Genomic DNA, 27,244 nt, shown 5'->3' with positions numbered 1-27,244 from the left:
AACGTTAAAGGCAACTTTGGGACGTATCCCAAACGTTGGGGACAAAAACGATACTTTACTCTTTTTATTATTATTTCCACTATGTAAGTTGTAAGCATTCAGATATTCACAAAATGTTAAGACACAGGGCAGAGCAAACAGTTATTTGTATTTGATATAAACCATGGCTGTGTCCATCTTGAACAACTTTTGGAGATAACAACCTTTAGAAAAGGTTGATTTAGGGTCAATAAGGGAAGGTCATGAACAAAAAAAAAGCGGGTGAATATGAAAAATTTCTATGACTTTATGGTACATATTTTTTTTGCACAAAAATGTTAGACTAAGGAATATAATCAAGGCCTAACTGGAAGAACTTTAGGTAAAGTCTCATGAGCAGTGACAGATAGAGAGTCTGCATTTTGCAATTTATTGAGATGAATTTTTGAAAGTCATTTAATTTAAAAACGTAATTTAAAAAATAAATTATTCACATATTTACATAATTATGAATTTATAATGTGATAAATATTTTTTAAAAAACTATTATAATGTTTGACTTTTAAATACCGAATTATTTATTTAAATAGTTTAATTTTTATTTAACCTAATATAATAAAATATGTTTAAATTATTGTAAATAATTTTATAAAATGTGAATATTTTTTAGAAGATTTTTTTAGTACTATAAAAATTTGTATAGTCAATTTATGGATACTTCTTATAATACTCATGGCATCTTTTAAGGAAGCTAAGTTTTATAAAAAAAAAATTATTGTAATTATTTATTTTGTAACGAGTACAACTAAAATTTTAATAACAGTTATTAAATTAAACATTGTTACAATGAGTACTATAAAAATTTGTAATGTATTCGTTACTAATCTATCAAATAATAAAAATTTTTAAACTTTATAAAATGCAATTTTTTTTCATAAACTCGTATTATGGAACTAATTGAATTCGATTTAGCATTGACTCCACATAGATATAATTGTTGGTATATTAAAATAATTGCATGGATTAAATTTATGTCATGAAATAATTACTTGATAATTCGAAACAGCCAACTTCAAACATACTCATGCATAATTCGAATCTATCTGATTCCAACTACCCTTAGCTACACGCTTCCATAATTTGAATCCCTCTCATTCGAACTATCATAAGTTACATTCATGTGTAATTCGAATCACTTTGATTCGAACTACACTATGACTGCAGGCATGAATAATTCAAATTGGCTTAATTCGAATTATTAGTAACCCAACTAAATCGAATTGGTCTAATTTAAATTATTATTTGTTTTTCTAATTCAAATTTAACTCATTCAAATTACATAAGATGGTGGTTTCAGAAAATTCAGGTAACATTTTTTATTTTAGTAAAATGATATAATTTACTCCTTCTTTTGATTTTTTTTTGTGATTTGTCTTAAAAGTAATGACAATGGTGAAGTTGGAGTGGAGTTAAAATATATCAAAAGCTTCAAGAAAATGAGATATATGAATTGAGGAGGAAAAAATAAATTATTATATTTTTGTATATATTTATACTACAATAACTACATAAGTGTTGTTAAAAGCAAGGTTATTTGACTTATTTCTTTATGTTTTAGTAATACTTTTTTCTTAACGACATTCTTAAAAAAAATTGTTTAAACGATATAAAAAAATATATTTTAATTTTAGCAATATTTTTTGAAATACTATAATCAATGGTAATAGAAAGCAAAGTTACGCTATCATTAATTATATTTGTTCTTTTGGATCATCTATGTTATAATATATTTAGGTGTTGTACCACATTGAAATATTTTTTCATTATTAAAACAAACTAGTATATGTTCCCACGGGATCATACATAAAATTATATAAAAAATTTTTATTAAAATTTAAATAAAAAATATCTATAGTAATTATTATTATTATAAATATTTTACAATTTAAAAATATTAAAAATAATTAATATTTATTTTAATCAATTTGGATTGGGTGAATGATCATCTCATTTGTCCGTTTAAGCAAGTATTTAGAGTTTGAATCTCGCCTTATATGTATAACAATCCATTAGTTAGCGACAGATCCTTAATAAATAGAGCATCAATATGTGGTGGATTAGTTATCGACTTACCGAGTTAGGAAATCTGTAGAAAAAAATTGTATTTATCTTTAAAATAAATTAATTTTCCATTAATAGCAATACTTATGGACTTTTGTTTTGTTGAAATTTACTTGGGACAATTTTATTTGTTGGTATCATATTCATTCTTGAAGTCAAAACAATATGATCAGAATTGTTACTTGTTAAAACTTCACATTTTATGAAATGATTTCTAAATTTTCAAATTTATAAACTTATGTCATTACAAAAGTTATTAGATTGATCGATTAATATTTCTTGGTAACATAATGTACTGAAACACCATCGTTAAGTATGAGTTAGTGTGAAGAGAAACCAATAACAACTTTTGTTATTCAATATATAATTCATTCTATTGAAAAATAAATTAATATTTTCTAAACTTGTAAATATATTTTTTTTAATTTCTTACACTATTTTATTTGACAATATTTACCATTAAAAATAACAAATGATCATACTATTTTACAATATATATGATGTACAAAGTAATTTCTTATCTTGAAATTAATTCTGGCTACTGAGATCAAATTTAAAATATTTTTTATTTTCTTACTCAAATTTAAATTTAAATTTAGAATTGATTAACAACTCATTTTTTTTTAATTTCAATAAAAAAATAAATTAGTTCGATACAAAATATATTGAGCATTTAATCATTTCAATTATTTAAATTTTAATTACCAAAAATTGGATTAAAAATTAATTATAAACTTAATAATCGATAATATATATATATATATTAGTACGTAAATAATAATATCTAATGCATTAATTATTTATTTTTTTGATAGATTTAATGTATAATCTATTGAAAATTGATTTATTATCCAAATTTTTTTCATAAACTTTGTAATACGTAAAAATAGTGATCTTATTTTTTATTGTTATTAATGAAATTCTTCATAATTTTTTAACTATATAATTAACTTAATTCATAACCTTTATTATTGCTTTTATACTAAAAAAATATCAATTTATATTATTTACATATTTTTTCACTACTAATAAATAAATAAGTATTTGCCCTATTATACTTACTGTCCTAGATAATGACTTAAATTACTTATTTTATACGTTAAATAATATTTCATATGTTAAATTTATTAATATTAAGATGAAACAATTGTTCAATAAATTATATAAATAGTTATTACAGAAAAGAAAAAAAATTATATATCATATATAATAATCCTTGATATATATAGTGTCATGTATATATTAAGATTATCTATTTTAATTATGTGAGTAATTATTGTTATTTTCACTTTTTCGTTACATTAAAAAATAATATTTAAAACTAAAAAAGAGATAATTAATTTTTTTAATTTGAATTAAAAAATATCTTATAAATATATCCAACTTTTATATATACTAAGTGTTATAATATTAAATAGTATAGTATTTCTATAACAATGACTTAAAATATTAATCTAAGATATATTTGGGCCTAATAAGACCTCAATGCAAGCAAGATCAATTAAAATCCATTATTAGGGTCCCAAATCCGACTTAGGTTCATTACCTTAAATGTCCTATGCAGATGAAGTCCACGCGTTCCCTCTTAAATCAGCTCAGATTGGATCCGTTGCTAGTTAGATATGGTAATGAGTACTCAAGGGAGCGTGAAAAGCTCCTTCCTATCCCTTGCTCTTATTTAAAAACAAATGCTCCGTTCTTTCTCTGTCATTGCAAGTTCCTATTTAGTTACCCCTTAGGGAACGCAGATCTCCTCGAATATCTACGAATATTCTTTGAAAATTTTTGAAAAAAATTAACACAAAAAGACATAATATAATAATCATAAAATAATCGATTCAATATAATTCAATACAATTTATAACATATTCGTTATGAAAAATAACATTTCAAAAGGAGAAAACATAAAAACATATTCCAACATAATAACATAACATAATTTTTTGGGATGATACATACTGAGCGACATAGTGACAGACTTGAGAGACAGGGAAAGTGAGTTAGAGAGAGAGAGGATCGAGGCTAAGAATGAGTCTGGAAGAAAAACGAAGAATTTAAATTGGAGGCAGAAATTAGGGTTACTAAATTCAAGAAATAGATTTATGTATATATAAATTAGGATAAATTAATAATTTTATATTCACGTATATTTAATAGGTTCTATGGGGCAGGTACTTATGTCCATGTCCCATTAGAGTGACAAACAGAAAAGCCCGCCCTGTCTTGCCAAAAGCCCGCCATCTGGTGGGCTGGCCTGCCCCGCCTCGCCTAGTAAGGCGGTCCTAAATTTCTCTCCCGCCCCGCCTAATGGTATGCTGGTGGGTTAGCGGGTTCTCATTTTTTTTATAAACTATTAAATATTAAACAATATATATAATTTCACAACAATTTTAATAAATTTATAATTTCTAAAAATATAAAAAAAATTATAATTTTTAAACTCACACACATTAAAGTCTTTATAATTATAAATATGTAATAAACATAATTATAAACCAAATTTATTGAAACAAAATAATTAAACCAACATTGTCCAAAGTAAAATAAATATTGTCCAAAATATATAATTAAACATCTTCAAGTTTATAATCAATCAAACATAAAATATAATCCAAAATATAATTTAGAACATCTTCAATTATCATCTTCATCCTCTTGTAGATCAATAACATCATAAAAATTTGTAAAAAAATGGTCCTGACAAAATAAAAGCTTGGCCTAGTGGGGAAGTCTGCCCCGCCCCGCTGAAACTCGCCAAATCCCACGGATTAGGCGGTGCGGGGTAGGCAGGCTTTTTAAGTTTGGCAGTCTTAAATTCTCAGCCCAACCCGCCTTTTGGGGGGTTATGCGGGCTAACCCGAAGGGTTTCGGCCCGTTTACCACCCCTAGTCTTCATCTATTTTCGCGTGGCAGGTTGTGAGCATTTCACGAGTCCCCATCTAGTCCCAAAACGCAAGTAATTCCTACAAATACCCGTTTCGACTGTTTTTGTGATCATCCCTATTGCAAGCATCCATTGGTTCGTGACGTGGAGTTATTCTAACAACTCAATAAATTCTCAGATAATCAAAGTTAAGATTATATCATTTCTATAAAGTCACATATTCTTGTTATAACAATATTAATAGAAGATAAATGGATAAACACTAAGCTATTGTTTGGATATAAGATGAAAAATAAGAGGAAAGACAATGGAAAGAAAGAAAATAAGAGAAAAGAAAATGAAAAGAAAATAAGAGAAAAGAAAATGAAAAGAAAAGTATATTTTTGTATGTGTTGTTTAGATGAAGAAAAAATTGATGGAAAGAAAATAGAGAAATTTCTTTTTTACTTAGATGGAAAGAAAAGTAAAAATAGAAAAAATTATAATAGAGTAAAATTATATTAATGTTTTTATATATTATATATAAATTATAATTTAAATGGTAACTTTATATTTTTACCCATGTTTGCACTTCTGCATCAGTTTTTTTCGCAACTTTAAAGAGAAAAAATTTACGTGAGCTCCACATATACTTTTATGTTTTCCATTCAATTTCTTTGTTGATCCAAACAATGAAAGATTGATTTTTTTCGTCCATTTTCTTCTCCAGCATTTATTTTCCTATAAATTCTTCTAATCCAAACAATGCATAAATAAGTCACTTGTTCATATATATAACAATAACTAATATCATATATTAGGTTAATTTACGTTGATAAACCAAAGCCATCCTAAAATTATTTGAATCTCCCAAACTCAAAAACATTACCTGGTTGTCTCTATTTACATTTCTATATAAATCGAATTTAATAAATTTGAATTAGGGTAATAAGTAGTAAATCAAATCTATAGGATTCGAATTACTTGACATTGTGATTCGAAAGTAAATTGAATTCAAAGAATTCGAATTATGTCATCTCCTACTAAACCGAAGCAATAAGGTTCAATTTATACTCACTTAGTAGCAATCCAGCTCAATGTAAATCGAATCTCCTTCATTCGATTTAGTAGTGATATGACTGTTACAATCCGAAGATATAACTTGGCACTGTACGTTACTACGAAAACACATAATTCGAACTCTATAAATTTGATTTACATAGATATGTAAATTGAGACATGCACGTAGCTTTTTTTATTTTGGGGGATATACGTAAAATTGGTTTGTAAACGATTTATAAAGGTGATTTACCCCACATATTATAACTTGTGAAATCATAATATTTTGAGAAGTGATATATAGACAACTTAAATGTTGATAAGTATGAAAAATTTTAGAAAAAAAAAACAAAAATATCAAAAAATTACATGTTGACCCATAAGATTTTTTAAAAAAAAATTTGTCTATAGTCTATAATTAATAACTTTAAAATTATATATATGTTATTTATTTTATATATTTTTTTATTTAATAGAGACATATAATTTTGTTATCGGCGATGTTAGTGGTTATAAAGAGATTTTTACTTTTAAATAAATTATAGAGAAATTAAAAATAAAATTGGTTGTTATTTTTCTGATAATTTATTTATTTATTAGTTTAAATTAAAATTAAATTATAAATTTAATTTATATTTGTTTGTTTATCCTAATGATTGTATATAATAGATAATATATTTAAGCATGTTTTGAAAAAGAAACTATTGAATTTTATCTAATTAAAATTTAACTATGAAATTGAAATTAAGATGAACTCAAATACAATAAATATATAAGGAGTGAAAGTAAAATAAATAATTAAAAATAAGATAATAAAATAATTAAAAAATTAAAAAAAGACAGAAAAATAATGCATGTAATTGATAAAAATACACTATAAAAAAATTAGTATAATCAATGAATATATGAAAGACAAAAATTAAGATATATTTTTGTTAAAAAATTCAAGAAAAACATTGTGAAGAAGAACCTATTAATTAATCAAGTTTTATGAAAATATTATAAAAAATTTAAAATGTTAGTAAATAAAATAATAACTCCTTTAAGAATTATTAATCAAAATACATAAAAGTACATTTTGATTCATAGATATAGAAAATAATAAGAGAATAATTTAAATTAAATTCATTTATTTTATTTTTTATTTATTATTTATTAAATAATTTAATATTTATTTAATTTTAGTCAAATCAGATAATATAATTGATTAGTTATAATTAATTTTGTTCACCCTAATGGTATAATTGAAACATATTGAAACTCTAAAAGAAAAATTAGAATTAAATATTAAGAATAAAATTAAAATAAAGTTGCATTTACTTTTTTATTAATTTTTTTTAATAAAAATCTCATTTATACATTTTTAAAATGCATCATTTTAATACAATAATATTTTTATTAAAAATAAAAATTATAATAAATATCTCATATATTTGTTAGTAAATTATATATAAATATTTTTTAAAGCATATCACTTTTATTATATGAAAATAGCTTAAATATCTTTAAATGTGATTATGATAATTTATTAAGTATTATATTTTTTTTACTAATTTATATTTAATAATTTACCTCTAACTTTTAATTATAATAAAAATATAAGATATAATGCCAAAAAAAAAAAAGCTAAAGCGACATAAATTTTTTACTAACAAAAAAAATAAATATTTTTTCATTTTTTAGACATGTATCTATTTTTTTAAGTTATATATTTTAATTTATATAAATTAATGATGATTAAATATACAAAAAATATTAATTAATAAAGAAATAAAATTTAAGATAAACATATTCTGAACAAATTGAAATAAAATAAAGACTTTTAATTATGATCACATATATTTACTTTAAGATTTATACTTCGAAAATTCAGTATATTAATATTTTGTATCTCTATGTCTCAATTTTAGACTATCACAAATATTAGTTACTCTCCAATAATGGCAATACTTTTTAAAAAATAAACATAATGAAATGACCTTAAAATTATATAATAATTTTTAAAATAACAAAAAAAAATATACAATTACCTAAAATATAATATTTGTATAGTAACTGAAATTTAATTGCCAATATAAAAGTAACATATAATGTCATTTCGTAATCAAATAAGTGTTTAATCAAAGAATTGAATATTTATGTAATAATATGATAAAATAAATTAAAGTTTGAGTTTAACAATACCAAGCACTCAAGTTTAAATTTTCATAAATTAATTTATTTTTGATAAAGTGAATTGTGCAATAAAAAAATTCATATATTAAAATAGAAAATAATTTATTTATAAATACAAAATTAAAAAAATTATTCTTAAAAGTTGAATATGCAGGTAAAAAAATAAATTATAACTTGCAAAAATTATCTCTATAATTTATTACAATAAATAATAAAACTGTAAAAGTTACATATTTATATAAATTAAATTATATTAAATTATAAGATATCTAGATACTTAATCAACCTAATTAATTAGTTTGTAACTGATTTGATTAAATAATTAAAAAAATTGAATAACCTTTTTAGAAATATACCAATCTAAATAATATAGATTGAAGATAAGAAAAATATAACTAAATTATATAATACAACATTCTATTCCTAAAAATTTATTTTATAACAGATTTAATGCCAAAATATTTATCTATCATCTGTGGTATAATCTAATTTTATAATTATTTAAACGTTGTTTTTATAAAAAAATCGTATTTACTCACTATTATAATTTAAATAGAATATAAAATAGATATTAAACCAGTTTCTTTTAATAATCACTCAGTCACAAATATTCATCAAGAACATGAGATTTAAGAGCATACAAAATAAATATAATACCTACAACTTTTACACTACCACAATAAGATTATTATCATAAGTCTTTTTAGCATAAATTAAACAGAACAACATATAATAATAAAGAAACAATCATATCCAAAAAAGTTATAGAACACCTATCATACACTACGATTGTTAGTATTGAGGAAGTTTTAACTATTTTTTTTTTTTAGCTGTCTTTTTATCTACTTTACACTTTATCTACGAATATGTTAAGAATTAAACTTATGCTTCAATCTTTCAATATCCCATATATTCTTGCCAAACACAATATTATTATGTCTTTTTTTTTTATATAGAAACCATTGTATAGAAGAACCATTGGTAAAAAGATGAGGTTCTCTTATAATATGCATGACTTTTTATGATAATAAATTAAAAATAAAAAGCATAAAATAATATTGTGTATATTTAAGTTAATTTTAATCCTTTTTAATAACCAGATTTGTCATAATGTAATTGATAAATAATTACAGTTAATACGGATTGAATATGTTTTGAATATGCTATACATTTTATAATTCTGTACGAAACAATATTTGTTTTAATTTATATATTTATTATTGGGTATTAAAAATAAAAAAGTATTTGTATTGCTAGCATTTTTTATATTTTCATCAACTCGGACCGTGATTAGGCCTAAAAGATCATCTACCTGGTTGGAAATAAATGTAATCCAATTAATTTTCATCTAATAGTGCTATACATTAGCATAATCATAGGAGAATTAATTTTAGCGAGATAATTATATGGTATTTAGTTACTATATGAGTATTTTTATATATAGAATTATCAATTAATTATGTATGACTTCTGATAAAAATAATACAACATGGATATTGTTTGTTAGGTAAAAGATAATATATTGACAAAGAAAATTAATTACAATGGGTATATTCATTTTAAAAAATATTTTTCTATGTAATACTATAAAAAATATCATGGTCACCCTGAATTATTAGAGGTTCAACTTCCATCGACAACGGTAGAATGCCTAAATTGAGACATTTTCAGACTATAATATTTATCAAACAAACAATTAATGAAACACTCATCTATACCTTCTCATTTTGAGTATATTTATACATAAAAAAATTGAAACAGCAAAAGCAATAAAAATGATGATTTTTATAATTTTGTGTGGCTAACTGGCTATCTATATATAGAACACCAGAAGATCATGATTATCTAACAAAATTAATTTTATTTATTGCATTCAATTTGAATAATTAAAAAACATCTTATTTTAGTTTAGTCCCTAATTCACATGAATTAAATTTAGCTCAATAAATATAATTTGATTTGATTTAATTATTAGTTTAAAATATCTCAAGAACCTATTTTATTCATAGGTTTATTATTTTAATGATTAATTAATTAATCTAATCTAATTAATTAATACAGATAATTAGTATAATTAATTTAATTTAATAAATTAAAAAAATACTAATAGAACGTTAAAAGAAATAAATTAAAAAATAGAGTAAAGTATTGTTTTTGTCCTCAACGTTTGAGGTAAGTCCTATTTGTATCCCTAACGTTTAAATCGTCCTATTTATATCCTTAACGTTTATAAAAGTGATTCAATGTTATCCTACTATCAATTATACTAACAAATCAGATTATATTTTTCAATTATTCTCACTTGGATGTATTCATTCTCAATTAGGTCTCACTTAGATGTGGTCGATTTTAATATTATACCCACTATTTGTGTTTAGATTCAATTATGTCCCTAGAAAGTAAATTATGTAAATGTTGTAGGAATTAGTTTCAACATTTGATGAGCTATTTTTCGGAGTAGATCATCGATTCTATCCCAGACATTTGTATTCTAAGTTCAAGAAGAGATTTTTAAAACTCAAACTAAAGCGCTCATGATGTGTAATTGACGACAGGATAACATTGAATCACTTTTACAAACGTTAGGGATTCAAATAGGACGATTTAAACGTTAGGGATACAAATAGGATTTACCCCAAATGTTGGGAACAAAAACGATACTTTACTCTAAAAAATACTACCAAATCAAATTGATATAAATTATAATAAATTATGTGATATCTAAATATCTAATCAAATTAATTAGTTGATATAATTAATTTATCATAATAAATTGTATTTAATAAGTTAAAAGAAACAAATTGCTAAACACCCTCATAAGCATGTCACGTCAATTCCATCATTAAGTGCAGAAACCTGAGTTTTATATAATAGAATATATGAAAATATGATATGTGACATATTTCAATTATGAAATTGGTATTATATAATAGATTTTTTTTTGAATTCTTATTGCTTGTTCGTTGCTAATTTTTACGTAATTACTTAATAATTTTTGCCTATAAAACTATCAACTACCTAATATTATGATTTAATTAATAAAAATGATGACATTAATATTTTTTCATAAGTCTGGTTATTATTTATAATTAGAAAATAGTCATAAATAAATTTATTTCCTTAATGAATGTTAATTTTGTTGTCAAATTCTATATTACCTTTAAAATTTTAGCGTAATTGAGTCTAATTTCTACATTTTGAAATGAATTTACCTAAAAAAATTAATATATAAATCACATTATTATTACAAAATTATTTTTTTAATATAATTAGTGGTGCTTATTTGAACCATTAAATTTAGCTTCTAATGATATTAAAGTCAACGTATTTTATTATCTTGTGCCTTCAAAGAATTTACACGACTGACATAAAAATATAACAATTGAAAAAAATTCATTACAATGGGTATATTCATTTTAATAAATATTTTTCTATCTAATACTATAAAAAAATACATTGACCACTTTGAATTGTTACAGGTCAACTTCTATCCAGAGTAGTAGAATGCTCAAACTGAGATATATTAATCAAATAAACAATCAATAAAACACTCATCCGTACTTTCTCATTTTGGATACATTTATATATAAAATAAAGGGCAATTTACGCAACTAAATTGTTTGATCCTCAATATTACGCAAATACATTGTTTCAGTTTTTAATACGCAAATGCATTGTTTCTATATTTTATGTAAACCGCTACTGGCAGTAGCGGTTTATAGGTGTGCATAAACCGCTACTGCCTGCCGCGGTTTATGTGTGAGTGTGTGTGTGTGTGTGTAAATCGCTGCTGGCAGCAGCGGTTTACGTGAGTGTGTGTGTGTGTGTGTAAACCGCTACTGGCAGTAGCGGTTTACGTGTGTGTGTGCGTGTGTGTAAACCGCTACTGCCAGTAGCGGTTTACGTGTGATGCTTTGCCTATATAAACCGTGGTTGTAGCCGCGGATTATGTGTTTAGAAGGCTTGAGGAGTTTTCTAGAGAGAGGAAATTGTAGAGAGAAGTCAGAGCAAGTTGTGAGCGGGCCCGAGGTTCCTCAACAGCGACTTCTGGCGAGTTATCATGGCAGGCAGGAACCTGTACCGACTGAACGGTGTTGCGCATATTGCCGGTTCTATTGGTGACGAGGTTAGTTAATATTTATTTTTTTCTAGTCTTTGCATATCTTAGTCAGAAAAATTGTAGGTTAGGTAGACGAATTAGAATTTATAGATTAATTGTTGTAGTTTGAATTTACGATTCGCATGTTAGGATGTTAGTTCACTAATCTTGGTTTAGTGTTTTTAGTTTTTCTTGGTTAGTTATAGATATGCCTAGTTACCTGAAATTCAATTCCATTTAATGAATGTTATGCTAATTAATGTTGGTTTAGTTAAGGGAACGGGATAGTTGACATTAGTGAATTATTATAGTTTGTTTAGGATATTTGTATGATATGAAGTTTTAAATTTTAAATCTTTACAATATTTTAAAATTTCTGGATGTTAATAAGTAAATTATTTGTGTCGTCGATGCTTATCAGCGGCTTACAGTGGCGGAAAGCCTGAATACACGGAGGAAACGTCCAGAACATCCGATGAAAGAAGACTCTATCCTCGTCAACTTGGTCACCCACCCTAACCGGGGACGTCTTCAATAGAGCAATCGAACCTTCCATCGTGCATGTGACCCCAAGAATCCACCGAGGCAGATCAGCATATGACTCCTCCCAATCGCCATATATTTGCGCTACTGCCTTCTGCTTCGCCAACCACACCTTCCGATAACTAGGCATGAATCCATAAGTCGCCTCCGTTGCCTCTTGCAACACCTTAATAGACACCGACGCATCAGCTCGAACCAATGGATAGATTCTCGCACATATAACATGATAATCAAGCTGCTTGTGGTCGCTTGATATCGATGTGGCCATACACGTGTGCGGACCGTTGTACCTCCTAACCTCCCATGTGCTCTTCCTTTTCCGCATGACTATCCGAATCAACCATGTGCACCCGTTACCAAACTCCTTGCATCTCCCTTGGTATTTCAGGTTGTCGGACTCCATAACCTTGTACTCAACTCCACGCCGAATACTGTAATCCTTCACACTCAACACGGCTTCCTCTTTACTCTGGAAGGATTGGCCAATCTGAAATTCAGACATATTTGTCCCATCATGCATCCCCTGCCCATCAAATGTTGCATCAGCATTCTGCTGTTGGCCGATGGCTTCCAAGTTCAAAGAAGAGAGGTGGGGAGGGTACTCCTGTGTTGCAGAACCGGAACATCCATGGGCTGAACGTCCGCCTCTTGGAATATCATCATCACTGTCCCCACCAATATCGACAGGCTCCTCATCTAAATCATCGTCAAACAGTGCATTCTCAACCCGATCCGGTCCGGCATCGCATTCAAAATCAAGAACAACAGGACCAACATATGCATGAACAGCCCCAGCACGTTCGGGCTCCGGATTCGGAACTGCCACTGCTAACACAGACATCGATGTTGAGGCACCACCGGCTGGGGTCGACTGAGGATTAGGGGCCGATGCCCCTGAGCTATCCACACCATCTTCCAACTTTGCAAACAGCTCAGTTACCCTCACCTCCGGAAAACTACGCCTGCAGTGAAACAAGACATGCAAGTCTTCATCCGACCCGATCACGAAGGTCTCATATCTCACACCAGTTGAGACAATATCAATGGGAATCTTGTAAAATAATTTTTTTACCCACTTCGTCCCACACACACCGAGCTTCCGTAATATGCTTTGCTTAATCTCCGCCAACGTATTCGAAGATCGGATAAAAACACTAAGCGGTTCTCTATCTGTGAATTTTACACCATGCCTTTTGCTCTTTTGAATTTTTTCAGAGCAGTGAACCAGAGCCACAAAACTATCCCCCCCCTCCATTTGTGAATAACACTCTACTTTTCCACATTTGGCCCCTCTATGGTTTATATAGGCAGCCCCATTCAGACACACACACGTAAACCGCTACTGGCAGTAGCGGTTTACACACACGCACACACACACGTAAACCGCTACTGCCAGTAGCGGTTTACACACACACACACTCACGTAAACCGCTGCTGCCAGCAGCGGTTTACACACACACACACTCACACATAAACCGCGGCAGGCAGTAGCGGTTTACATAAAATATAGAAACAATGCATTTGCGTATTAAAAACTAAAACAATGTATTTGCGTAATATTGGAGATCAAACAATTTAGATGCGTAAATTGCCCTAAAATAAATTATACATAAAGAAAAAAAAAGAAGAAAAGAAGAGTTGAAATAGCAAGAGCGATAAAAATTACGATTCTTATAATTTTATGTGGCCATTTATATATAGTAGACCAGACAACTATGATTATCTATCAAAATTAATTTGAATTTATTGCACTCAACTTGAATAAGTAAGAAATTATCTTATTTTAATTTAGTCCTTAATTCATGATTTGAATTTAGCTCAATATATATGATTTGATTTTATTTGATTTAATTATTAGTTAAAAATATTTCAATTGCCTATTTTATTCATAAATTTAATATTTTAGTGACTAATAAATTAATCAAATTAATTAATTAGTACAAAGAATAAATTTGATTTAATAAATTAAAAGAAATAAATTAAAAAATACTAACAGAATATTAAAATAAATAAATTAGGAAATACTACCAAATCAAATTGATATAAATTATAATAAATTATATGATATTTAAATATCTAATCAAATTAATTAGTTGATATAGTTAGTTTATCGTAATAACTTGTATTTAATGCGTTAAAAAAAATAAATCGAGAAACACTCTTAGAAGCATGCCACATCAGCTCCATCATTAAGTATAAAAATCCGATTTTTATATAATAGAATAGATAGATGTTAACTCAAAACTAGAACTTTTCATGAGTTGTGAACAAAAATTTTCTTCAAACGGTAACAAATTGAAGATATTAAGTTTTAAACTAAGCAATTTTGTGGATTAATTGAGACAAAACTTGCTCAAGTCCTTGTCCATTCCTGCATGGATTTCAGCTCAGCCTTAAGAAGCAAAAGGTCTTCGCAAATCCAAACCCATACTGGAAAGTTTTTCCTTGACATCATGAAATCTCTCTCTTTAAGCCTCAAGTTTGGGCAATAGTCACCACTTCCATCACCAAGACATATGATCCTTTTGTTCTCATCACCATCGTTGGATAGTGAATCTTGTATACTCTCTATGATTAAATATTGAATTGATTGAAAAACATGATTTAATTTGAATTTTTAAACATCTACTTGAATATAAAAGTTTAGAACCCCATCTCCATAGCCAAGTTAAAAATTATACAATGTGCACGAAACATATACTATAATTTTATTTAAAGATCTGCTATTGATAAATGAGTTGCTGGATACATAAAACGAGATTCGAACCCTCAACACTTGTTTAAGCGAACGAGTGAGTTAGCTACTCGACCAATTCAAGTTGGTTTTTACCAGAATATATAATAATAATGAAATAAGTGATCTTTATAAAGGAACATTTTTATAGTGCGTCCAATTCAGTCTAACGGATTAGCATTTACCACATTCAAAATCTACAAGACCTGTGCATAAAAAAACCTTTACAGAATGTATCTATCATCAACTCCAAATCTCCTACAGAAAATGTCAGTCATAAAGATTTGCATTACAAACAACATTAAAAATTCAACAAAAGTAAGATATGAGCAAAACTATCTAGTCTAAGCTATAATGGGCTCAAAAATGAGCTTAGATTCATTAAGACACTCGACAAACACATGAGTTTCTATGTTCTCCTTGTTACCATCATCAAGCAGAGTTCTAGCCTTAACAATTGCAGAATTTAGCTTCTTCTTATCTGCAGGACAAAGCTTAGAACCGATTAAGGCTTTCTCCATGTCATAGACATAATCATCCAAAGCATTCATTGCTTTGACCTTCTCAAGAAACTTGTCATCTTCAACCTTGTATCTCTCGGCTTCCTCAATGAGCCTTTCGATTTCTTCCTGCGACAATCTTCCTTTGTCATTTGTTATGGTAATCTGGTTTTTGATGCCAGTGGTCTTCTCCTCAGAAGTTACACTTAGGATGCCATCGGCATCTAAATCGAAGCATATCGACACAGGATGGTCTTTAGGAGCAGGAGGGATTCCTGAAAGTCTAAATTGACCAAGCAAGTTGTTATCGCTGGCTCTTGTCCTCTCACCTTCATAAATCTCTTCAAGCACAGACGATTGGTTGTCACAGGTCGTCCAAAAAGTCTTTGACTTCTTTACAGGAATGGTAGTATTCCTTGGAATCACAATGCCCATTACATCTCCTATTGTCGCTATACCAAGAGACAGAGGAGTAACATCCTGTAGCACCAAATTTGGGGCACTACTCTTAATGCCTCCATTCAACAAAGCAGCCGCAACAGCTGCGCCATATGCAACGGCTTCATCAGGATTGATGCTCGTAAAAAGCTCCTTTCCCTCGAAAAACTCTTGCAACAACTCCTGCACTTTGGGAATTCTAGAAGAGCCACCAACAAGCACTACATCATGAATACTTGATTTGTCCATTTCCGAATCAGAGATGCACCTATCTACCGTTTCCAAGCAGTGTCTAAAGAGGTCCATATTAAGTTCTTCGAACCTAGCACGCGTGATTGACGAATAGAAGTCGATTCCTTTAAAGAAAGCATCTAATTCAATGGTGGCAGTAGCAGAGTATGATAATGTCCTCTTCGCCTTCTCACAAGCAGTCCTCAGTCTCCTTAAGGCTCTGGCATTGCCACTAATGTCAACCTTGTTCTTTCTTTGGAATTCCTTAACAAAGTAACACACTATTCTGTTATCAAAATCCTCTCCACCAAGGTGAGTGTTTCCCGCAGTAGCCTTAACTTGGAAGACTTTACCCTTAATGGTAAGGAGAGATACATCAAAAGTACCACCACCAAGATCAAAGATGAAGATATTCCGCTCTCCTGTGCAATCGGATCTTTTGTCAAGTCCATATGCAATAGCAGCAGCCGTTGGCTCACTAATTATTCGCATCACATTGAGACCTGCAATGGCGCCAGCATCTCTGGTAGCTTTGCGCTGAGAGTCATTGAAATAAGCAGGCACTGTAATAACGGCCTCACAGACAGGTGACTCTAAGAATGCCTCAGCAATCTCTCGCATCTTAGTGAGAACCATAGATGAAATTTCTTCCGCAGAAAAGTGGATCTCCTTATCCTTGTATGTAACAACAATCATTGGTTTATCATCAATACCAACAGTGACCTTAAACGGCCACATCAGGATATCATTCTTCACAATTGGATCACTATATTTTCTACCGATCAATCTCTTAACATCTGAAGAGCAAAAGGAAAGATGATACAAGAAATCTTTAATTCTTTGAAGCCAAATATAAAATTACATAAAATTTAGTGCTGTATATGTCAAATTTTGAATGAATTTACAGGACAAGAATATTAGAGAGTCATTAGACAATGTCGGAGTTGTTAAAATAAAAAGAAATTGATAAAGTGATAAAATGAAAAATTAGACTAAAATAATAACTAGCAAGACATATATTTCATAAAAGTTATAAAATTAGTAATAATTAATCTTTTACTTTACTACTTTTCCATTTTTTTACCTTAGAAAATCCAAATTCATTGTTAGGTTACTAAAAATAATAACTAAAAATAATTGCCAGAAATAATAAATTACAATGATACTCTAATATTTCTCTCTTTAAGGAAAAACCCTCAGATGTACTAAACTACTAATACTGTATTTTCAATAGAGTTCAACAAGGAACGAATTTTTAGTAGTCAATTTCTTCCGCTAACATTCTTTTAAATTAATTTTTTAATCTTATATCTACAATTTTCTTATTTATCTCCTTCTTTTCCTTCCATCTAACAGTACTCTTAACTAAATCCCCACATTTTCATCTTTGGCCGCCAACCACCACCGCCGACCACCTATGTCCTAAACTTTAAATCCTTTCAAGGATAACGGTTAAAAAAGTTTTTGTAACAATAAAAAAAATGGTTGACGACCGATTGCTGTACATTTTCTTTTCAATAAGATTCTAACTTCACTTTCACCAAACAGTGAAGATGGATGGAGCATAACAATCCAGCAAAAAACACAGATTACAGCAAAAACAAACAAAAGAAAATAAGAATAAGAAGTAAAAGTCAAAGACAACGTGGAGTTTCTTACGTTATGATCTTTTTCATGTATCTAAAGATACATTGAGAAAAATAGTGTAATTTATAAAGCAAGAAAAAAACACATTCACAGATTGAAAGTAAGAGCTAAGAAGATTATTATTAGTGTACCAAAGACAGTGTTAGTTGGGTTAGCGGCAGCCTGGTTCTTAGCAGCATCTCCAATTAACCTCTGATTAGCAGTAAAAGCAACGTAGGAAGGTGTTGTTCTGTTGCCCTGGTCATTATGAATGATCTCCACGCGACAATGTTGCTCCTGCCATACGGCAACACACGAGTATGTTGTGCCAAGGTCGATTCCCACTGCATGTCCTTCGTTCTTTCTGGCCATCGTCGTTGGATTCACAACAAGCTAAGCGGAATCATCAAATCTTCTTAAACAAATCTAACTAATAGTAGGATTTGCAATTTAGAAGCCATTTTTTGGATATTTTTATCGTAACTCGCAAGTCTTGGTTTAACCACCACTTAATTAATTCTTTCATATTTTTAATAGAAAAAGTCAGCAACTTTTGTATTTTATAACCAGCACTTAATATATGAATAATATTTTTGTATTTTGTATTTTGTATTTTAATATATGAATAATATTTTTGTTTTACCTTAGATAATAAGATAATTAAATTTTTCAAAAAAAAAATGTTAGAAATCTATAAAAATTTATTGTTTTTTATTATAAATTAGTTATCAATATTTAAAAGTATAAAATAAAATATATTATTAACCTAAAAAATAGATTAAAAAAATTGAATTAATAGTTAAGTGACTAAAAATAATCAATTTTAATAATCTTTAATATTTTTTTTAAAAATTTTTGTTATAAATTTTCTTTTATAAAATAAATAAAAAATTTAAATAATTTTATACGTACATATAATTATATAATATTATATCGACAAAAATAAGCTCTTCTAATATTAAATACATAAATAATTATATAAAAAATATAATTAAATAATTATACAAAATATTTTATATAATTAATATAAAAAATAATTATTTTTATTAATATAATATTAAATAATTAAATAAACGTATAAAATTATTTTGTTATTTTACTTTAGAGTTTAATCAAAATTAAATGAATTAAATAATCACCAATTAAATACGCATGGCCATCTTTATGTACACCCAGACGGCCAGACACTCACTCCTTGTCCATTAATTAGATTAAAGACTTTATTACAATACATTAATATTTTATGTTAAAAAGAAAGTATGAGGAACCAATGGAATATTTGTACAATGTGTATAATGGAGATTTAGAGAATATTAGAGATATAATTATTAGTGTTACATTTTCTTATTAGTTGAAATTTTTGGAATGAGTGATATCATAACATGGTATTAGAACGCTAAATCCAAAAAATTAATAATTCGATTCTTGGTGAATTTCAAAATCAGTTTAAGCAAACCATCTAGATAGTATGAGAGTTTTGTAACTCGATCGCTAGCGGGATCCTATGTTAAAATATATTGGTAGATTTCCAACTCAACTCAAGTGTGATTCACATCTTAAAAATAAAACAAAATAAATAAAAAAAAAAACTGGCCTTAAGCCACGGTGAGAGGGGGAGAGAGATTTGAATCTCTCATTTGTGAAAGAAAGAAAAGAAGAACCAAGAGTGGGAGAGAGGGTTCGTCGACGAGAAGAGAAGAAGAAAAGGAAGTGGTGCCATTTTTATTTTATTAATACAGTAAATTTATTTATTTTTTATAAAATTTTAATATGTTATTTTTAATGTAGCGATAAATATTAAAATATAACTTATTAGTTGTATTGTCTTTTTTTTGTTCGATTTGAGATACTTATTCTGTGAATGGAATTTAGATCCTCTAAATTTTAGATTTTTATTTTAGAAAATAAAGTGAAATCTCACCATTAAATATTTTCTCTTCTTTTATGTTTTCTCTTGGTCCCACCTATAAAATAAATGGTAATAGTAAAATTCAAAATTTAGAGAATCCAAATCCTTGTGGATGGTTTATGTTAATTTTATCGATTTTGATGATGTATTTTATTGATTGTTGGGGTGCTCTAGTATTACTAGAAAGACTGATTATATACCATTGGAAAGTTTTCAGATGTGCTAAACCACTTTATTGAAAATCTGCTATTCCATTATTTATAGGCGTCCAGATCTATATTAAAATATTGTAATGGACATGATTGCTTGCCTGAAATCTGCAATATACTCCATAAAAAGGGGGAGTGCAAGGAAAATCTTCAACCTGTAATACCCTTATCCAAAAGCACCATGTTGTCAATTACCCTTGTGTTTTCCTAAACGCATCAAGCCATTGTCGATAGTGGGAAGTCGGTTGCCTAATTGCCTGGGAGCCGACTGGAAAATATTGGGTTAAGAAATTTTTCTTTTAATGGTTTGATGGACCTTGGATATGGAAACAAAATACTGTGTGTAGATTATTGTAATTTGTAACAGTGATATGGGTGTATTGCAATATTTAATATTTTGTTAGATTTATTTTAAATATTCAAATTTTAGTCTAACTTAATATAAAAACAACAAGTGTTTTTTGGTGACAATTTAAAAACAACAATTTATATTAGGTCAATTCAATATATATAATTTTGTAAATTTTATATAATAAATTCATAAAATCTTATTTTTAAAGATTATATTTAATAATTATATAATATTTATATAAAAATTATTTTAAAATAAAAATAACATTATATATTATAAAAAATATCAATTACAATATAAAATATTTTTTTTATTAATTTCACTTTAAATGAGTATTTTATTTATAAATTATGTTTTCATGCCAAGTTAAGTCTACGTTAAACATGACTCAAATCCGATTCAAAAATTATATTGGATAATAAATTTATAAAAAAATAACTATATAAACATTTAAGATACCAAAGTATTTGTACAAGAAATAATACATATAAACACAAAAATTAAAAAAAAATAATCTTGAGTCTCAACTAAAATATTGGGCTAATATTTTTATTATTTAAGCTTTTAAGTTATTAATTTATATTATTTTTAATTATACACTACTCATAAATAGATAAAAATTATTATACTAATCCGTCATTATAGTACATTAACAAAAAATTTCATAAGACACTACATACTAACACACACTTACATATTAACATATAATTAAACTAATATTACTAACTACTAAAATACTTTTTAAAAATTTTGCTTGGGAGTCTATTGGCCACCTTAGGTCCCCAGTTTCCGATTTTTTTAGTGCTAAAGCTTATTAAAACAAGTGTTCATTGCTTTTTATTTTGTCATATCTAAATTGAAATATTTTTTTTATTTTATTAGAGGTTGAATAAAAAATGAACTAAAACGTAATAAATTTAATTAATGTTTTGATATAAAATTTTATAGTCATTTTTTATGTATAATTTAATATAAAAAATAAATTATAATTAATAGATAAATAATATATATAAATTATAATTATTTATATATAAAATTATTGATTATATTTATATTATTATTTAAATCAATTCGTGAGTTTGAACTTATAAATTTTTGATGACCTGAACTTAAATTTTGAAGTCAGGTTGACTTAATTTACTCTCATTTCTAATTTCAAATAAAATGTGTAAAGACTTTATAAATGATTTTAAGTGGTTAATTCAGTAAGAATTATTGTATATATTTATTTTCTTACATAAATATACTAAATAATGAGAATCTATTATTATGGTTTAGTAGCTATGTCATATTGTCATTTCTTATTAAATCTTGGTGATTGGTTAGAACTTAAAATTTCTATTTTCTTACTAAATGGTGATGATTGATTTAACGTAATTTGTGTTATTAAATTGTGGTACTATTATGGATCTTTATGATAAATTCAGTATCCAGCCACTTATTACAATTTATCTATAAAAAAGTTTTGGACAAGATAAATCTAAAATTTTACTAGAAAAAGGATCAAAAATTAATTTTTTTACAATCAAATATAATATTATATATTTAATAATAATATATATATAAGGGATAAAAAGCTTGCTATGTATGAAAAGAGTTGAATTTTTATCGATAAAAATGTGTCAAATTTTTTTTGCTACATAGGTGAGAACTGGATAAGTACACTTGTTAAGGAGAAAAAATGTAATAGGTAGTTGTCTAAATTTTGCTATCTTTTAGAGCGCTTGACTGAAAATAAATAACAGAATCTTTAGGAATCAAGAAGTAGGTGTTGTAGAGGTAGTTAACAAATCGATTAGAAATTACAAAGAGTGGAGTAGTATTTGATCTTTTGAATTGTTGATGGTTTTGCCGAAAATAACTAAGAGTTTGGTTTATTTTATTTGTCTAATATTTTTGCATTGTTACTCCACCTTGATTAGTTGAGATTTTTGTTTCAAAAAAAAAAGGTTTAACTTTAAAGGTAGAAATGTCAGTAAACAGTAAATCGATTTAATCTGATTCAATTTACTATATATATGTTGCATAAATACTCTAACTAAATTGAATTCAATTAATTCAATTTACATAGAATATGTATCTCTTTTTTGTTTTAAGACATTGGTGTAATATTGAAGTGCATTTGAATTATTTATGTGAAATACCCTACATATTTAAATTTTATTATTTTATTTGTGTAGTATTATTTTAAGAGTTTTACTAATTTGTGCCCTAAAAATATAAATTAAGTATACTATACAAATTAAAAAATATATTTTATAAAAATTATTACAAAAATTATTTATTTTTATATTTTCAATGCATTAAATACATCAAAAATATTAAAAAAAATTCTATTGTTATCTTTTTAAAATGTGTCTTTATTTTTTAGAATACAAGTTAACTAAATCCTTATTTTAATTGTTCCGGATGATAAAAGTACCATATTAATAAATGTGTATTGACTTTTGAAAATTGTTAGACCGTTAGAAGGTAATTAAAATTTATTATTTTTTATCATTATTTTTAGTTATTAACTCAATTCTTTTAGTTTAGTAATCTAATAACGTGTTTTATTTTACAAATTAATGATAAAAAATAATAAATTTTAATAGTATTCTAGTATTTCTTTTGAATTTTATTTAGAGGATAATTGTATTGTAAAAAAAGTATGATTGGGCACAACTAAAAAAAAATGCTGAAATTATGGCCAAATAATTTGCAATAATTTTTTCAGGATTTGTCCAGCTTCTACAAATCCGAAATGCCATCCAATAATTTCAAGCCATTGAAACAATAGTTTGGCTCAATTCGCCGCAGACTCAATTCAACGAATCATGAAAGCCGCTTATTAGATTAGCCTTTTTTTTATCATTTTAGGGATTCTTTGGTAATTTGATGTATAATAAAAAAATAAATGATTAACTTGAAAACGGACCGTACATGCAATAGCAGATTTCCACTAAAATAGTGTGGTATATGTGAAAGCTTTCCTATACCATTATTTTGATAGTGGAAGATTTGACTGGACTAGATCTCGTAGATTTTTTGTCCCTCTTTTGAAGATTTTTCAACGAAATTTTTTTTTTATATTTGATTATTTAATTTCTGTCATTATATTTGCTACTTAGAGTATTTTTGAAGTTGCCTATTTAATTGCACAAATTGTGAAAAAATTATTTTTGGTGCTTCCGCTATTAGACAGATTTTGATTGAACCTAAATTTTTCCAACAAAGTGGTATCAGAATTTTGGTTGTTTATTTTGGTGATGATTAAATAGAAGAAAATACTCATGAACCAAATATGGTCATATTAAATTCTAAAAATTACTCGATTTGAAAGACTCTCATAGAAGATATGTTGTATAGGAAGGATTTGTATAATTCTGTGGAGGGGGATAAATTCAAAGGAACTAAATCCGACGCTAAATGGAAGAAGTTGAATCGAAAAGCAGTTGCTTTGATTAGGCAATGACTCGATCTTAGCGTGTATTCACATGTTGACACCAAAACGAATGTCGAGAGAATGTGAAAAAAAAATTGAAGGAGTTATATAGGAAGAAAAATGTGCAAAACAAAGTATTCTTGATTAGAAAGCTAGTTAATATGAAGTATATTAAAGGTAAATCAATGCCGGAATACTTGAGCATTTTTCAGGAGACAGTGAACCAACAGACAAATAATGAAATCACTTTAAATGATGAGTTACAAGTCTTGTTGTTGTTGAGTTCTTTGCTTAAAAGTTGGGAAGTTCTGGTTATGACACTGACTAACTCAACTCCAAAAGAGAAGTTGACATTAGCAATGGTTAAAGAAAGCATGTTAAATGAAGAAGCCAGAAGAGAGCGATGTTTGATTAATGCCTCCTCCCAATCAAAAGCACTTATTTCAGAGTCACGGGAGAGAATTTAAAGTAGAAAACTTCACAGTTCTAACATGTCAGAGAGTCGAAACAAGTCAAGAAAAAAGTAAAAACCAAGAATAGAGCTCATTTGTCACCACTATAAAAAGCCGAAACACATCAAGAGGTATTATAGGTTCTTAAAAAGAGAACATTTAAGGAGAAGAACCAAAGACAAAGGTAAAGATAGTAATAAAGAATTGTTGCTATTGTTTATGAAGATATTCTTATCACCTATGATGAAAATTATATTAATATTGTCTGCGATGATTTCACTTAGATTATAGATTCTGGTGCCTCGTGTCATATCATTCCGAGGCGTGAAATTTTCACTTCTTACACTACTGAAAATTTTGGTAAGATCAAATTGGGAGATAAAAGAGTGTGTGATATTATTAGTATGGGTGATGTGTGGCTTGAAACAAACATGGGATGCAAGTTGCAGTTGAACAATGTTAGGCATGCGCCAGATATGCGATTCAATCTGATTTCAGCGAAGACATTGGATCAAGAGGGATATTGCACTTCTTTTGGAAGTGAAAATTGTAAGATTACCAGAGGAGCTCTCATTATTGTAAAGAAGACAATAGTCTCACTACTCTTTACCGATTGCAAGAAAAGTTGTGCAAAAAAGAGGTAAATGTAGCTGATGATTTCTCTTCTGATTTGTGGCATATGCGTCTTGGTCACTTGAGTGAAAAAGGACTAAGTGTCTTAGCCCAGAAGCATTCACTTTCAGTGAAAGGTACAACCTTAAATACTTGTACTTATTGTTTTGTTGGTAAGCATGTTAGAGTATCATTTCATAGTTCTGGACCTTATAGAAAATTATATGTTCTAGATTTAGTTTACACTGATATTTGTATTATGAATTCTAAGATAATAGGCGGTGCATCATACTTTGTTACCTTTATTGATGATTATTCTCAAAAAATGTGGGCTTTTGTTTTGAAATCTAAAGATCAGGTGCTTGATATTTCCAAAGACTTTCATGTAAGTTGAAAGAGAAATAGGAAGAAAATTGAAATGTGTTCGAGTAGATAATAGTGCTGAATATAGAGATCCGTTTGAAAAGTATTGTAAAGGACATGGAATCAAATTTGAGAAGACGGTTCCTAAGAATTCTCAGCATAATAGAATTGCAGAGAGAATCAATCGCGACATCAACGATAGAGTCAGGTGTATGCTCTCTCGTGTAAAATTGTCTAAATTCTTTTGGGGTGAAGCGATGTGGACTGCAGTAGATTTAATCAACCTTTCTCCTTCAGTTTCACTAAATGGTGATGTTTTAAAGAAAGTTTGAAAAGGGAAAGATGTCTCCTATAGTCACTTGTAAGTATTTGGCAGCAGGATTTTTGTTCACATTCTAAGAGATGAAAGGTCCAAATTTGATAGAAAGCTAAAGCAGTGTATCTTCATGGGTTATGGTCACGAAGACCTTGGTTACAGATTATATCCAGTGAGCAAAAAAATAATTAGAAGTCGATATGTGATTATTCTTGAAGACCAAACTATTAAAGACCTTGAGAAGATAGGTATGCCAACAATAATTGTTAGACGTTCTGCTGATGATGAACCTGGTCATTCGATTAGACCTCCTGTTGATGGGGGAGATGTACAAGTTGATAATGATAGTGATGATTTGCATGATGAACCTACACCTCAACCTGAGGTGTCAAATGCAAAAGCTTTACCAGATGTTGAAGGGTTTATGGTTTAGGGTTTAGGGTTGAGCCTAAATTGTGAATTCTACTAGAAAGCGTCACCCTTCTCAGAGATACTCTTCTCATGAGTATGTGATGAATACTGAAATTGGAGAGGCAGATAGCTACCAAGATGCTATGTCTAATGAGCATAAACAAGATTAGTTGAAGGCCATGCAAAAAGAAATAAAATCCTTGCATGAGAATCATAGGTTTGAATTGGTGATGCTGTCAAAGGGTAAAAGAGTATTCAAGAATAAATGAGTGTTCAAATTAAAAACGGATGAAAATGTCTCACGATCAAGGTACAAAACTCGGTTGTTTGTGAAAGATTTTGAGCAAAAAAAAGGTATTAATTTTGAGGATATTTTCTCTCCAGTTGTAAAGATATCCTCTATTCGAGCTGTTTTTGGATTGGCAGATAACTTGAATTTAGATGTTGAACAGCATGATATGAAGACTGCATTCCTTCACGGTGATATAGATAAAGAAATTTATATGGAGTAATCAGAGGGTATTGAGGTTAAAAGAAATGAGCACCTTGTATGCAAGTTAAAAAAGAGCTTATATGGGTTGAAGCAACCACTAATGCAGTGGTACAGGAAGTTTGATTCTTTCATAGAAGGTCATGGATATAGTAAGACTTCTTCTGACCATTGATGTATGTTAAAAAAAATTCTCTTGTGGTGATTTTATAATTCTCTTACTTTATGTTGATGACATGTTGATTGTTAGTTATGACACTAAGAAAATTGAAAGTCTTAAGAAAGACTTGAACAAATTTTTTGCTATGAAGGATTTGGGTCCTGTAAAGAAAATTCTT

The 27,244-nt window shown here is 27.8% G+C and overlaps 2 protein-coding genes across 2 annotated transcripts; both read right to left on the bottom strand.

Moving 5' to 3' along the window:
* Positions 1-12,663: 12,663 nt before the first annotated feature.
* Positions 12,664-14,094, bottom strand: LOC107614719 (uncharacterized). The gene has a single exon (XM_016316861.1). It carries the CDS (start codon positions 14,092-14,094, stop codon positions 12,664-12,666), a length of 1,431 nt encoding a protein of 476 aa, XP_016172347.1.
* Positions 14,095-15,917: 1,823 nt separating this feature from the next.
* Positions 15,918-18,740, bottom strand: LOC107614721 (heat shock cognate 70 kDa protein-like). Its single transcript, XM_016316862.3, has 2 exons — positions 18,521-18,740; positions 15,918-17,539 (listed from the first exon to the last, which is right to left on the bottom strand). The coding sequence occupies exons 1-2, from the start codon at positions 18,738-18,740 to the stop codon at positions 15,918-15,920; spliced, it is 1,842 nt and encodes a 613-aa protein (XP_016172348.1).
* Positions 18,741-27,244: the final 8,504 nt, after the last annotated feature.

Source organism: Arachis ipaensis, chromosome B9 (assembly GCF_059453495.1).
Source record: "Arachis ipaensis isolate K30076 ecotype BB chromosome B9, ASM5945349v1, whole genome shotgun sequence".
In the NCBI taxonomy this organism is placed as follows: domain Eukaryota; kingdom Viridiplantae; phylum Streptophyta; class Magnoliopsida; order Fabales; family Fabaceae; genus Arachis; species Arachis ipaensis.
This window is presented reverse-complemented; position numbering and strand designations above follow the sequence as displayed.